The 16,853-nt window shown below is 36.0% G+C and overlaps 1 protein-coding gene across 2 annotated transcripts in view; it reads left to right on the top strand.

Moving 5' to 3' along the window:
* The window catches only part of GTF2F2 (general transcription factor IIF subunit 2), a 98,260-nt gene that overhangs the window by 6,501 nt on the left and 74,906 nt on the right, over nucleotides 1–16,853 (top strand). Inside the window, exons 2-5 of one of the 2 annotated variants that reach the window (XM_072410058.1) lie at nucleotides 1,843–1,916; nucleotides 2,668–2,686; nucleotides 3,523–3,673; nucleotides 12,097–12,132. In XM_072410058.1, the coding sequence (XP_072266159.1) occupies nucleotides 1,843–1,916; nucleotides 2,668–2,686; nucleotides 3,523–3,673; nucleotides 12,097–12,132 (280 nt within the window). The remainder of the gene's footprint in view (nucleotides 1–1,842; nucleotides 1,917–2,667; nucleotides 2,687–3,522; nucleotides 3,674–12,096; nucleotides 12,133–16,853) is intronic. The other variant, XM_072410064.1, reaches the window with a different exon arrangement.

Raw genomic sequence — 16,853 nt, 5'->3', positions numbered from 1 at the left:
AATTCACAATGGATTGAGGCAGTCCATTGACAATAAAAACATGACAAAAACATGTGACACAATTTTTTTAAAGCTTGTATGTTGTAGTGTGCGGCAGCTTTGGTGTGTTGCCATTCAAATTTATTAAATGGCACTGCAATGTGGCAATGCTTGTTTCTTCGGTTGCTTCTAATATGTTACAGATAACCATTCTTTTCATATGGTGGCAGCATTGGTTATCTTTTTTTCAGGCTTTTTTTCCTTCATCTTCATCTGTTGGTCCTGCCAGTTATAAAGTTTTTGAACTAGGGTGATAATCCTGATTGACAACACTGCTCCTCCATACATACATTCTTGGCTACTCTCCTGATTTCGACTAAAAATGCTTCTTGCTCTGCTCTTCTCCATAACATAGGCGGAGTTCACAAGAAAAGCGGCTATGGGTGATAATGTTGGTAAATACATAATTTCAGTCCCCAAGGAAGTTCTACTTTATTATACTATAAGTTCAGGGTGCCTTTGGGTTCTTCCCAGGTAATAGGTTGCATTATGCGGGGCCTAGTTTATTTCTGATTAGGATGTGTTTGATTGCAATATGGGTGCAGTAACAGAAACCTGTAGTTCACCAACAAATAGCCAGGAGAGAATAACAGTGGAAAGAAGGGGGAAAGGGTGGGAGACACTCTGGAGGTCCTTCAAGAGTTACCTGAAAAAGAGAAGATCTTTACTGTGCAAGGAGGAAATGGGCTTTAGTAGTAGTGTGTAGTCTCTGTGCCCGAAGCTAAGGATACATTGATAGACTCTCAAATTGTAAGCTTTTCTGGGCAGGGTCCTTTTCTCCTCCTGTGTCTCTGTCATTTGCAACCCCTATGCTGCGTAATATGTTGGCGTTATATAAATCCTGTTTAATAATAATAATAATAATAACAATAGTATTATTAACTTGATAAAATACAGGTTCAGAACAGAAATAATACTCTTGTTGCCTTGTTTTTTTGTTTTTACCCACGGGAACCCTTTGTTTTTAAAACTGTTTCAAACTTGCTATATAGTAGGTTGAGGCAAACCATTTGAATGAGAAAAAAAAAGACAATGTGAATTCCTTTTTTGATTTTTTTTACAAGTGGTCACATGACCACTGTTCAGAACTTTATACCACGGCTGTGAGGAGATGGGGTGATAAATTGCAGATACTGCTAATGTCACATATCTCTCATACTTTGCTGGGTTGGGTGGAGGGCATTTTAGTAGCAGTGCTCCAAAGGTTGGGGGTGTAAACTCATTGTGACAATTAGCAACTTCTACCAACTTCACATGCACCAGCCACTGGCACTCAAACTGAGCAAGGCTGAGCAGGTGGCTTGTCAGCAGCAATGTGACCACAAAAAACAGACGCACCATAAGTGAGGAGAAATTCTTGCAAACGTAAGGTTGACTTACACTTTAGTTAAACCAACAATTTAGGTAAAATAAGGAGCCGATCTTGATGCTATTCCTTTTGTTGGTGTCAAGTGCTGAAATTTTCTGTTGGCGTCCAGTTTACCATTTGCAGATATGTGATTGGAAATTGGCACTGAACAGATAAACACTGAGATGCTTTGATGCTTTTCCCATTTATTCCACAAATGTTTCTTTTGAAATTCAAATATGACATCTATCAGCTGAACTAGACGATTATGCACTGCCTAAATATAGCATTTTCAGACATTTACATTTTGAGAACAAACACTTAGGTCATCTGCATTTCTAAACACTGTCATCATTTTTTATTTTCTTAGACAGAAGTGAGTATTGCAGGAAGTATTTTGTTTTTGTAAATCTGTTCATTTATTAAAAATGTTTTTTTTTTTTTTGTTTCTGCAGCTTCCAAAGTACTTGGCACAGCAGTGGGCGAAGGCTACAGGAAGGGGTGAAGTAGGAAAGCTGAGAATTGTCAAGTAAGAATCCTTTTTTCCCCTCAGTTAACATTTTTAGTGACTTCAATCCTAGGCTATAAATATGGTTGTAGAAGCAATTTCATATTGCTATTATGTACTTTCTTAGTGAACATTTCTTTATTTAGTTATTTACTTTGACTTTCTCTGAGGTTTGTGTGATGAAGTCATCCGCCTATATGAATGAAAATGTAATTGTCAGGATAAACCATTACATCTCTAATAAAGTCTATGTGTGTGTGTATGTATGTATGTATGTATGTATCTCATATATATGTATGTCATCCGTGTGTCAATTTAGTAAAGGCCATATCTCTTACTGTCCACAGTTTCTTCTTTCTTCCTGGTCCTATGGTGTCCTAAAAAGAAATGATTTTAATACTAAAATGTAAGCAAGCATTACAAAAATATCAGCTCTGTAATCAAAGTACTATTGTAATTTTAAATGCAGTGTAAGAATCTGATCTAATGTCAGCCTTCTTGCCCTGTATAGCAGGGCTGGATTGTGAGAGGAATAAGCAGTTCAAAGAGCCAACCAATTTTAAGAAACGTACAGAGACAAGTCCAGTAACAGGATGGGGTGGTTCGGGATTGATTGGGTTAAGATATGGGTGGAATGATGCTGGCTATCAGACTTAGGACATTGTGTTATTTTGGTTGTGTTTCTAATCCTATTCTTTACAGAAAAAAATATATATATTTTTTAAATATGTCACAATAATGTACTCTTCATATTTTCTTTTTTTTTTTGCAGAAACCAAGGAAAGACAGAGGTAAGTCTCATTTCAGTTTGACAACTGATTCAATGACAAAGTAATTCATGGACTGTTTTCCCAGCATGCAAATTTCCTATTTCTTCCAATAGTGTTTTCTTGATGGGTTGTAAAGACAATGCATCTTACTGGGTTTGGAACATGTTAAAAACTTATTACGCCTTATTATTATGCCTCAAAACACTTTGTAAATGCCTATAAACACTCCAAAAACCCAACTTGAAATGAATGAAGTGTTTTCATGTGTTTTAGGCTGTTTGTATACATTTTTGGGTGTTTCCATTTATTTTATCTTTTCGCTGCCACATGCCTCATTTTAAAACTTTCTTATAAACGCCTAAATATCATGCAAAAGATGCATGGGTATTACTTTGCTATAAACGCCTAAATATCATGCAAAAGCTGCGTGGGTAATTGTAAGTGTTTAAAATCAGTGTAGACTTTGTGTTACACCTAAACTCTGGGCACAAAACACTAACATCAAAATACATATTATGCTTTGCAAACCCAGATATTACCTACTTGGTCAAAGTTGTAATTACCGGTATATTATTCCTGTGATTGATATTCCTGATTATCTTGCACAGCACAGGATGTGCAGAGAGTAGAGCTGTTTGTTGGATCCAGCATGCTGTATAGTTTTATAGAACATAAACCACTGTTTACATTTTGTCATGTTTCTGTGATTAAAAAAAAAATGGCTTGTGCAAGTTGAAGCTTTGACAGGACATAGGGTTTTGCCGACTGCACAGTATTACTTTGAAAACTGAAGGTTAAAATTTCATTTTCCTTTGTTTTTTTTTTTTTTTGCTGAGTTAATGATTATGGTATTACAGGTGTCCTTCACCCTTAATGAAGAGCTTGCCAGCATTCAGGATATTGGAGGAAAACCAGCACCATCCTTTGTTACTGCACCAAGGGAACATCCTTTTCAATTACAGAGTGTGGGCGGACAGACATTAACAGTATTTACGGAGAGTGTAACAGGTAAGATAACAAATTCAATTTACTTTATTACCAAATTTGTTAATACTCAAGATTTTGGGTTGTTAGAGGATACCTGAAGTTTGTCACTCTTCACTTTTTTCAAACAAATATTTTGAAAGCTGTATAATTTAAAAGATAACATTTTCTGAAAAGTTAATTATCAGTTAAATCCATTTAAATTATACAATTTTTTTTTAGCCAGAGGGTTGATACACGGTTAAGATAACTGCCAGATTTTTATTTTTGTAGTATTTGTCTCTAAAAAATCTGTCCAACCAGTGCTCTCCCCAGCTCTTTAGCTTGGTGCACCACCCAGCACTTTTCAGTATCCGCCCAACTGTTTTTTGAGTTGTAATGGAAACGTTGGGTTAGAAAACACAGCACAGTACAGTTGAAGAATAATACAAAGAGGATGGAAAAATGGGACATAGAAGAGGGTGGGCATCAGAAAGTTGGAACAAAGTTAGGGCATGGTAGAAAACTGACAGAATTTTAAGGGTTTCTGAATTTCTATGGCAACAACAACCGGGAACACAAAGTTTATCATGGGTTACCGCACCCACTTTTTGACCACCTAACTACAGCTTCTTCCCACCCAGCTTAAGAAAAATTTCTGGGGAGAACACTTCTGACTATCCTGATCTCCAATGTCACAATGTTTCCACCAGAGCAGTAATGGAGGGGAAATCCCACATCACTTGTTTACATAAAAATTCCTCAAGAGAAGATATCCTGTCCAGGAGACAGGTACTTAGGGGAAATTTCTCCGTCAGTGGTTTTACATTTACTTACCAGATATTACCCTTCCCATACCGTATCCAAGTTTTTTTTAGCTATACATTGATACCGCTGTGGCAGCACAGTGGCTCAGAGGTTAGTGCTCTTGCCTTTGTGCTAGGGCCCTGGTTCGAATCTCAGCCAGATCATGATCTGTATGGAGTGTGCTTGGGTTTCCTCTAGTTTCTCAGGTTTCCTCCCACATTCCAGAAATATGCAGTTAGGTTAATTAGCTTTCCCAAAAATTTTAGTTTGGATTGTTTTAAAGACATATGACTATGGTAGGGACTTAGATTGTGACATGACTATAGACTTTATTAAGCACAGCGTAATATGTTGGCGCTAAAAAAATACAGTACTTGACAATAATGGATATACCAGTGAAAAATGCCCCCACAACAATTTTAAGCACCTCCGTCCTAGACATGCTTTTGAGTGGTTTTTCCATGATTACTGTGGGTGTACATGTAACTATGTGTTTATATTGGTATACTTTCATTAGAGGTGACAATGAAAACAGACAAGAAACCTTCTTTAAACTATGGTAGGTGCTTTTTTCTTATTTGTTTTAAGTGTTGAAGGCTAATGTGTTGGTGGAGTCAAGCACTAAATCTTTGTTGAGAAGGTTTGTCAGCTTGCATTTGACACCAGTTTTAGACAGATCTGAGAATAATCAGAATTAATTCATTTTGAGTGCATTTGATTATCTAAGCTGCATCATGCTGCTTCAAGATTTTGTATTTCTATTGACTCAGACCTTTATGCTGCTTTTGCATTTTTACTAATTGTGGAGAAAAAAAATCTGACATCCCCGTTTATCTGTGTATTGGCACACTGGTAAGTACCCCTTTCACAATAAGTTTGCTAATGTAGAGATGGACCATGGATTCTGTGGCTAGAATTTTCATATGCTGCAGATTGAACAATTTATCAAATCATTCTCAGAGTTTACAAAGTAGACTGTGAAGTTGGGTTTCAGTATGTTTCTGACCTCCTAAATCACCTAAAGTGTTATGAGTCAGTAGGCAACATAGAAACAGAAATTGCATTGGTCCACAGGGGTTTTACAGGTGAATGAGATCAAATAATTACAATTCTTGGAAACTTCCAGTGACTATATGTGTTTACATACAGAATAACAAGTTTTATTCTGTATTTGTATATAGACAATGTTTTCTTTCCAATAGTATATTTTTGTGTTTTTATTTTCTAAAGTTTGGATTCTGCAAGCAATTATTCTAGTGTAATAATCCAGCAACCTCATTTTGGTTACAGAATTCTCTATTATAGGTTTCATTGAGCACCCATTGCCTAGGTGATGTATGTCTTATATAAGGTTCTTTTCTTTGTGCCTGAAGGTTTCTAAACCATGTTGTCCAAAAAGCTCCTACATTCCTGTTAGGTGTGGGAAACAAACTTGAATTAACTCCTGAAATTTCTTATTGTCCTCTCTTTTTATTAAGTTAAATATCAGTCACCCTGTACAACTCTGCACTGTATTGTTTCACCTGAAGAATTTATCCAAGCTGTCATACTGTTAAATTTTATTAGCAGATCTAAAAACGATTCAGCATTACAATCTGTAATTTCTGTAAAACATCTGCGCTGCTGTGGTTTTATATTTAGTGTTACTCTTAAATTATACCTTTTTGAGCATACAAGGTCTGCTGATAAAACACAGCATATAGTTTGTGTGGGTAATTCACATTTCAAGAATTGAAGTAAATGTTTCCTGTGCAAAAGCATGAAGTGTCAAGATAGCCTGAGCACCAGGTGTTAAACCCTGAACAAAGAAGTGCTTCAACTTAATGCTGCAGTTGTAGAAGTTGTGCACACCAGGCACATTTTTTTTTTGTCAAAGTATATAATTATGGAAGGTGTCAGAGAAGTATAGGTTTCACTTTTCTGGCTGGAAAAAGCCAGTGTAAATGTATTTATAAAGCCATGTGTTACATTAATGAGTATTGGACATGTTTTGCGGAATTCCTTTCACTGTTAAAGAATAAGTGCACTTTAATTAAACCTTTCTTGTTCCCTTTTTAAACTGAACTAATTTAACACGCATACAGAGTTGAGATCCAAAGTGCCATGGTCTGGCATTGGTTTACACACCTCGGCAAATTATTTCCATTGAATGCGCGTGTAGTAAAGAAACAGAAATCTATGGGGCTTGTCTACCTTTGTCCTCCTCCTTAGGAAACTAGAAAGACAGAGGTCTTTGGGGCTACACTGTACAGATGCTGGCAGGAAGGACTTACTGTGGACTGTAAACAAAGCTCACCCTGCCCTAGACTTTATGTATGGCAGATCAAAGCTCCTCATTCCCAGGGATGATCTTTCTACTGCTCCTACAGCTCAACACAGTCACCTTGTGACTGGGAGATCTTAAAAGACAGTCAATATTAGAAACCATAGCCCACAACCAACTATAAGGAATTGTGTGGGAAAAACTGTTGCTTGGCTATGAATGGCTTTAGTATTTTTAATTGTGGAACCTATGACAAACATAAAGCACATTAAAGATAGTAAAAATCTGAATAGTTTTTTTACGACAGTTTCCATAAGGGAAAGCTTTGTAAAAGCATTTATTACTTATGGTTGATTGACGTGTATAGATTGGACGTATGTGATGTGCTGTAATAGTACTTCCAGACACATTGGGCTATCTACTTATATTTAAACACCCTGCAGGAGGGTGGAGGCAAGCATGAAAATGGATGGTGTTACAATATCTAACGGCATATCTGTCTGTGACTTCAGCTAGGCTTTAAAAGCTTGCCTCCCTTCATTAGCCTTGTAGGTATTTTTATTTGAAAATGAAAAAGCTTAGATTACCTGTAGAAAGCTGTACCTTTAGTGGGTTGCTAAGTGATTTTGTATTTAATTTCAGAACAGCCAATGTCCTGTGATTCTATTTCTTAAAGAATTAATAACATTTTATCTGCGCAATAAAAGATACACCTACATTAGGCAAGGTGTGGGAGTGTATGATTTAGTGCTGCGGGAATGGGCTACTCTATTAATTATAATTCAAGATGTGGTCTGAATAAAATACTCCTCGTTCTTATTGTGCCTTTTTCTTTATTGCAAATGCATATTGCAAATTGTTTGAAGGTATCCATCAATACACACTCATTATCACAAGGTCTAAAGTAAAGTTATGTGAGTTCATTTCACCTAAGGCATACACACTGTACTGCAGGACTGGACAAATCCCAGAAACAATGTACATTGAACTGGAAATGCCATAATTTGTCCTGTGTAGGTGTATTTACCTATTTTAAGACCTTCAAAGGACCCTGATATGCAAACCATTTAATTAGGGTGTACTTTATTTTTAGGCAGTGAATCTGTATTTTAAATTAGTGAATAATTCACTACCAGTGAATATTGCATTCAGTGCTTAATAAATGTCTCACAGGGTATTGAGATATCATTTGAAGAGAAGCAAGAAAGAATATATATAAAAAGAAAGGTTTTGATGCATTGAAAGTAAAGTATGTACACGTTAGATTTTTGTCGTTGGAAAAGTCTTTCATCCTTTCCAATAATTAAAATACTGAAAGATGAATGAACGAGTGCTGTACATACAGCGCCATTGTGGTCTATGCACAGAGAAGGGGGAGAGCGACCATGCGGCAGCCTTCTGTGCTCTCTCCCCTTCACTTCCATTGCTCGTTCGTTACTCGTGGATCTGCCAGCACAGGTCCTTGAAGGACATTGGATGGCCGCTGTATACATGTCAGATTTTTATCTGATACCTGAGACAACAATCGGAGGAGAATCATCTGACGTGTACCGAGCCTAAATACTCGTACTTCGATTGGTGAGTAAGACTCAACCTGCAAACTTTTAAATGCAAAAGTTTATTTTGTACTTCCAAGATTTGATAATATTATTTAAAAATATACTATTTATTTTCATTGTTGCTTTCTTGGGTCTGGGACTTAAAAAAAAATTCTCATTTATATGAAATATTATTTATAAACATTCTGTATCTTTTTTTTTTTTTTTTTTTTCCAAGCCACCCGTTTATGCTTTGGACTCCTATCATATTTTCCTGTATATCCTTATTCTGCCTCAATGAGCTCAATAGCTCAAGCTCCAGTTGCAGAATGTTGAGTTAAGCTGGCTGCCTGTTCAGTTAAAAATAGCAAGAAGCCAAACAGCTTATCATGTGCTCTCCCCTTACAAAATGTAGAATGTTAAACCGGAACTAAACTCAAGATAAAAAAAAACAACTACCTTTAATCCCTCAGATCCGTCGATCCAGCAGGAGGTTTCTTCATTTGGGTCCTGCGTCGTCCCGCTAATAATCTGCGGCCTGGCACAGAGGAAGCACCAGGCGCCAACATCTTCTTCTGTGTTCTACTTCCTATGTCACTCGACCTTGCACTGCGCAGACGTGAGATCGGAAAAAGATTGCCTATCTTACTGCACATGCGTGAGAGTGGCAATTTTTTTTTTCTTCAATAAAAAGGCTCCTTCTGCGCCTGCTGAAGGACATTGGATGGCCGCTGTATACATGTCAGATTTTTATCTGATACCTGAGACAACAATCGGAGGAGAATCATCTGACGTGTACCGAGCCTAAATACTCGTACTTCGATTGGTGAGTAAGACTCAACCTGCAAACTTTTAAATGCAAAAGTTTATTTTGTACTTCCAAGATTTGATAATATTATTTAAAAATATACTATTTATTTTCATTGTTGCTTTCTTGGGTCTGGGACTTAAAAAAAATTTCTCATTTATATGAAATATTATTTATAAACATTCTGTATCTTTTTTTTTTTTTTCAAGCCACCCGTTTATGCTTTGGACTCCTATCATATTTTCCTGTATATCCTTATTCTGCCTCAGAAGCCAAACAGCTTATCATGTGCTCTCCCCTTACAAAATGTAGAATGTTAAACCGGAACTAAACTCAAGATAAAAAAAACAACTACCTTTAATCCCTCAGATCCGTCAATCCAGCAGGAGGTTTCTTCATTTGGGTCCTGCGTTGTCCCGCTAATAATCTGCTGCCTGGCACAGAGGAAGCACCAGGCGCCAACATCTTCTTCTGTGTTCTACTTCCTATGTCACTCGACCTTGCACTGCGCAGACGTGAGATCGGAAAAAGATTGCCTATCTTACTGCACATGCGTGAGAGTGGCAATTTTTTTTTTCTTCAATAAAAAGGCTCCTTCTGCGCCTGCCCTGATCTCCCGGAGCAGAAGGTGCAGCCAGGAGCCTCCCAGAATGCGTGACGTAGGTATCCCGGGAGGCTTTACGCTTCCATTTTGTTTTGATCGCTGGGGTGATCCAGACAGAAAGCGGAGGTGCTTTACCATTTTTTATTTTGAATAAAAGAGATGTCTATCCTTTTATGTAAAGTAGTCCGCTTTAAAGTAGTCTTTGGTTCTTTTTGTATAAATTGTATATTTAAAAGATCTGCACTTTTATATTGATGATGAAAACAAACTAGACTTCTGATAAATCTTTCTTTAATTCATGGATTGGGCAGAGCAACAACATTTATTATTTTCTGTATAACTCGCTTTATTTTCATGGTCTTATCTACAAAAGCACCTCTGTGATTGATTTAATGGATTGACAGGTAAATCTGAGTATGAAATATTGTATCCATTCAACCTAGGTGATGGCTTTGTCTCCCATAAAGTAATTTTATCTTCAGAATTCTTGTCGCTGACAAAAGAAAATTTCACAGTAAGTCCTAAAGTCCCAAGAAAGATGATAATCTTTAAATTTCTAAAATGACGTTTTACCTACTTTTTGTACGTATTTGGATTAGAATAAAATACATATCTTGGCTGCTGTGAAAAATGTAACTAATTTACCAATAGTTTAAACAGATTTATTGATGTAAACATCTAAACTTCTTTGTGCAATTGATTTTTAAAATCATGTTGCAATTGTAATTGAATTGTTAAATGTAAGTTTTTTTTTTTTTATCATGTTGGTCTACTAACTTTTTTGTAAAATCTACCTATACCTAAATCTTTACATAAAGAGAACTGTTTTAGCAGATCTCCCAAACCTAAATGCATTTCCCTACATCCGTCAGGAATTAAATTTTCTTATTTTCGAACATGCAGTGAAAATTACAAATGGAATCTACCATTAAAAGAAATATACAATTAAAAAAAAACAACAACTTTATGTTAATGAGAACCAAAATGTGTTAGCATTTTCGAATGTAGCATTAGTCATAGCAGACATTGCTTCAAAATTCTATGTCTGTGTATCCTTTCTAAACCTTCTTGTATGTTAGAGGCATAATGTAAGGACTTTATTCTGTCACATTCCTTGGTGTCCTGTGCAAACACTGAAATAATAATAATAATAATTTATAATCCCAAGCATTAGATCATTTATTAGTAGTTTAACAAGCAAGGGTCTCAACATGCAACCTTAAGGGTACACTACTAACAACCCTAAACTATTCAGAGTGTGAATTGTTACTCACTATTCTCTGTATATGGTAAACCAATTTTCTATTCTTTAAAAGACTGTATTTTATAATCCTATAGATTTTAACCCCTACTTCCTGGAGAGTGTTGTTCACTTGGTTGGCTAAATTAGGTTGAATAAAGAAGAAAAATGTGCTAATCAATTTCTTCTAGTCAAGTGGGGCCACATACCCTGGTGGTACATATTTAAAAAAAAAAGTTGGTGAAAGTTTGGGATGAATAGGTGAGGTGAGGTGAATGATGCTTAGCTGCAACTTTGAAAGTCAGATAAAAAGAGTATGGTAATATATAGGGATCGCAAGATTGGATCAAGTGATCAATTACATCATGATGGATATACACAATATGTAATTAATAAAACTTTGGTGATAGATTCGCAAAGACAAAATGGTTGAGGATTGGTTCCCCACAAAAGCACAAATGTCATAAATTATCACATACATGGCAAATATCAATAATGTGGAATCATAATATGGGGTAAATGATGAAGAAATATAACATGTCAAAATGACACATAACTCAATATTAGCAAATATGGCGTATAACATGTCAAAATTACAGTTAGTACATTTGTTATGGTTTGTACATCAATGTTATCATTGTGACGTTGTCAATCTATAGTAGAAAATAGTAGACAACGTGTTAGATTGATGTCTGAGAGTATGATGAAATGTAATTAAAACGTGGATAGAGTAATAAAGAGGGGTTACCAATTATTTCTTTATTGTAATCAAATTTAAATGAGATGCTTTAAAAAATATAGCGTAGATATGTTCATGGATGCTTTGCGTAGTGGTCTTTTTGTTTTGCCAATGTAGTAAGCCCCACATAAGCATGTATTCATGTATATGACTCCTGGGTTAGTGCAATCTATATAGTGTCTGGGGCGGTGTGTGTTTCTGTTAGGTAAAAGTATATTCATAGATTCCAGCACCCATTCGCACTGGGGGCACTGACTGCATCTAAAGGTGCCTCTGGTGTTGTTGGTACTGGATGTGTTGGAGGAGTAAAAGTGACTAGACACGAGTTGGACCTGTAAGGACGGTGCTTTGGGAAATGTTAGTTGTGGTCTATCCCCGATAAATTTATTAACTTGAGGGTCAGTTTGGAGAATGTTTTGAATGGATCTATGTTGTTGGTTAAAGGTGGCTGTATTTAATTTTTTTACAGGTCAATCTGAAGATAAATCAGAAATCAGGACAACAGGTAAGTGTTTTGGGTTAGTTTGATAGTTTACAGTTTAAATTGAGAAGAATTTGATGTAACAATGCTGAGGTTGTCTTCAGTAATGTTTACTTGTTTAATAATCATAAGCCAGATATTAGGATGCTAAAATCTATAAGCCAGAGGGGGAGGTTTTTTACTGTCTGTCTGTCAAGTGCAGGTTTACATGGGTAACAATGTGAAGTTTACACTAACCTCTGTAATGATAGAAATATTTGGACAGACATTACAGAACATCTTGTATAAACGCTTGTTTGCATGCATAACATTAAGGCAGTCATTTCATTGTATTTGGACCTTTAATGGGTTGCAAAACATAATCGCTTCTGTACTTCTGTGGCACAGTGCTTTTCATATTGACATCTGTTAAGCGTGGGTCACACTGTAGATTTATGTCTGGTTGCAATTCCGTACAAGCAGTCCTGACCGTTGTAATTCTAGCTTGTGTTGGGTTTATGGATTGCAGAATGCATCTGTTGACTTGATTGTTTTTAAGCAAATATAAGGCTTTTAATTTGGAATTCTGTTTTCATCCTTCTCAAGTGTTATGCCTAAATCTAGAGATATATTAACTATGAAGATGAATGCCTACTATTTTTGTAAGAGTAAAGAGTTTAGACATCTGTTAGCATCTGCTTCCAGAGCTTTTCTTTTGGACTTGTAATGTCATGCTGACCATAATGACCAACAGAAATGGTTGTTAGGGCTAAAGTCCAACAAAGCAGAAATCGACATTTTCCAGGTTGTTTAGGAAAGTAGTTTTTACTGTCCATTTGCGCTGCTTTTTTTTCATCACATGTTCAATATGATATCCAAGTTTGGTTAAGGTTTACTTAATTTAAGTCTGTTAGGGTCCTCTTGCTGACGTATACTGGCAGTTTAATTGGATGACCTAATTTTATCACTTTTTTAGGAGCATGTAATAGCCTTAAAAAAACACCCCAACTGATGCATTGTTGCCATGTAATTATGAACACGTCCTCATTATAAAATTCTATGTATGCATTTAGGTTGTACCCCTTGTCCCCCCTCGATGAGAGTTTACACATTTAAGGAAACTGTAGATCTGTGTTATATGGAGTGCTACCTGTGCTATCCATAAGCTCTCTTTGTCCTTCCTGTAAAAATGCAATGTAGATATTACAGACTGTGACTAACTGTCCTGGGATAGAAAACAGGTTCATTACAACTTTAGGCCCCACAGTATTTGCAGTGTGGTAAAGAAAGCAATGTTTGATATTCCTACTTTCTGTGATACAGTGTACTGCTACAACACTCTTCTTCCTTCATTTCTGTCTATTCTTGTTCCCTGTCCCATTTATTATATTGAATGGTGTCATCATCAAAACAAAGATTAACGCAGGTGGCCTTGTGTTGCAGTATAATGCCTGGGCAATAGACATCTGTTATGATATCAACAAAGTCTTAGTTTGGGTATAGCCTGTTCTTTCATTTCATAAACCTTGTTGAGAAAATGATGATTCTTGAAAAAGATCCAACAATAATTAAACTGTATGTTCCAGTAAGGTTTCCTGGAGAAAATGTACATATAATCTGGCTGCACGTCTATGGCAATACTGCCTTTTCAGCAGCTGACAGCTGTGGTATCTATAGTATATGTTTCTTTCAGCATTTCACATAAATATTCTGGAACACTTATTTAGAAAGGGGAGCTTTTTATTACTTATTATTTAATTATTTTGAAAGTGGAGAATTAGGAGCTCATAAAGAGAAAATCTTAATCAAACTTTATAATGTTGTTTTTTTTAAAAAAAATCTGAATTCTTCTGTTCCAATATATGTAGTTTGAGTCTTGTAGCTGACGTCAGTGATAAGAGGCAATTTGACCCTTGTCATATAATGTATTATATTTTTGATGGTTTATGCGTAAAGCTGAAACATGGGAAAGGAAAAATTACCCTTGCAGTTGGGCGAACCAGCAGTGAAAATGCTTATTATTGTCTAGGATGGATAATTAACTTATTCCAGGCTCCTGCATGCAGCTTCATTACCACTTTGTAATTCTGACATTGACATCTGAAACCAACAAAATTTTAATACCTTATTGATAGAGAAAATTAACAAATAAAATAGCTTACTTCTGGTTTTGGCCTTCATTCACTTCCTCCAATGTATTGCAAGAATTCAGGAACTCACATAATTGTGTATGCAAGTCATTATATTGTATCCAGTTTTCAGGTATGTTTAGCTACCTTGCTTGGTCTGTCTTGATGACACCAATAGTGGCTTGTGTGTGCGCTTGATGAGTGAACACTGTAGCATATACTGCTATGGTACCGTTTTTCCCCATGCAAAATCTGAACATGTGCAACCATTCTCTTTAAACTGTACATAAAAGCATCTTGTGCTCTCCCAGGGTATGTTAAAATTGCACGCGTATTGTCTGTATCCAATTAGGAAAATGCCATATAGGAAAAGCTGTGACATTTTTCTGACTATGAGGGACACAGAAATAGTCTTTATTCACAGTTAATTGGGTAACCTGACACTGTGTTTTAAATTTGTCAAATTTGTTGCATAATTATGCACCTTTTCTACAATGTTACTGTACTTTTTTCAGTGTAGGATTGAAGAAATTTTACTTTAACCATTCAGGAGTCATAATGAATGTAGTTAATGTCTGAAGCTTAGTTCTAGAAGTACCTGAAAGGGCTTCTGTATGAAGATTCCAATATGATTCCTTAAATGAAAAAAAAACTTTACCTTTTAGAAAATAGCCAAATTGTTTTTTTTTGTAATTTTTTTTTTTATTATTTGTTGGGGGGATTGATATTCAAGCTACAGACCTTTCAATCTGTAGCGACAATACTAATAGCCACGTTACCTGTAACCTTTTTTGTTCACCCTACTATAGTGCAAGCATACATATGCTACATGAGAGGTTGTAAAGTCAGGATCAACTTCTTCATCACCCCACCACAACATTAGACTAGGCTAGTCAAGCAGTATGACTAAAGAGCCCATTTATAAGGCAACAGTCCTGTGATGCTGCAGCCATACTGCTGCTTAAAAAAAAGAAAAAAAACACGGCATGCTATAGAGATGTACACTTTAGTACCTTGGTGCAGCCTAAAGAGAACCCTGTGATGGGAGGAAAACCTCTACATGACCTCCATTAAACATAACTTTGTAAATGAGATCAGGTCATAGAGAACACTATGTGGCCCTTCACTTGGATGCTCTTCATGGCAGGTCACGCTGTGTGCAGTGTACCAATGAGCAGATAAAGATATCTGCTGTCCGATATACGTAAAAAAAAAAACTGGTACAGGTGCACTGATATATTTACTAATATTTTATTTAATTGGAAATAGGCAGGCCCATTTATAAGTAGGCACCCTATACACAAATAATGCCATTTTTTTGTTTGCTCCATGTATAAGTGTCCATCAGCTGAAAAGATCACCACTTTTATAATGCCATATTAAACATTTACTGTGGTATTTACTATATAAAGTAGCGCTCAGCCTGATGTTCTGTGCATTATCACCACTGTGGGTTTTCAAAATAGAAGAAAAAAAAAGCTAGTGTTATCTGCCAACATTCATCATTTTATCTACTGTTTAAATGTTCTGTTTCATGTCAAATATGAAATGTTTGGTCATGTGTGGATGCTCTGTTTATTTTTAGTGTTAAGGATTCTGATTACATTTTAATATTTGAATTTTTCAGTGTCACTGTTTTTGCTGGAGAAAGTATCTCAATAGGAATATGTAAGGGAATAACTTTGTGACGCAGTTTATGGCATAGTATGGAAGTGACTAAACCTGACTTAAAATACAGTAAACCTGTGCCATGTTTATGTAGGAAAAAGCAACATGTTCAAAAGTAGAAAAAAAAATGTTTATCCAAAACTAAAACCAGAATTGTTGTTTTATTACAATGGAAGCTGCATTTCTTTTTTTCTTTTTTGCTTCTTTTTCCCCCATTATCCTGGCAGTAATGCATTTTTAATGTTCAATGGGGGTAACCTTGTTTCCTTACTATTGTATCTGTGATGGATCATTTGCTGTCGGCCTAGGACTTAAATTCTGTCAGAACTACAGAACCCCTCTTTCTGTTCTCTATATAGGGGGGGTACTGTTCTGTAGCCCAGAAAGAAAAAGCCAGGAGGATGCTACTAAAAAGTGCAACACAGAATTACGGAAAGTTTGCAGCTCAAAGATTTCTTGCTGAGCAGATTTCAGTTTTTGCCCACTTAAATACCACATATAGCAAAACACATTAATGGTATTTTTGGCAGACCAAAATTGAGCAAGTAAATAAATTTCATTGTTTGTGTTTTTATTTGCTTGCCACCTTCCCCAACTTTTGAGCTATAAACATGTGTTGCGATACCTTCCAATGTGGAAGGAGCAAAAAGCCTTTCCGAATGAATACCTTAGGTCTAAAACCTAAAAAAGCTTGATAGATCAGGACATAGTATTAATCTAGTTTTTCCTCATTTGCATTTTTTTTGTTAGCAGATCCTCTGTATATTCTCCTCTTTGGATGGAATGGTACCCAATAGATTTTGGTGCACTTGAATATTCTTGCTAGAAATTTACTTTTATTAGTAGCTCCATGTATTTACTTGCTGTTTAACATAGTTACCAGCCCTCAGTGAAAACTTGCTCCAGAATTCTTTAAAGTACTTTAGTGATCAGGATTCGGGGTCATGTAAATTATGTATGGTAATATAG

The sequence above is a fragment of the Pyxicephalus adspersus genome, chromosome 1 (assembly GCF_032062135.1).
Source record: "Pyxicephalus adspersus chromosome 1, UCB_Pads_2.0, whole genome shotgun sequence".
Taxonomy (NCBI): Eukaryota; Metazoa; Chordata; class Amphibia; order Anura; family Pyxicephalidae; genus Pyxicephalus; species Pyxicephalus adspersus.
The sequence above is the reverse complement of the archived record's forward strand: the minus strand, read 5'-3'. Positions and strand labels throughout refer to the sequence as shown.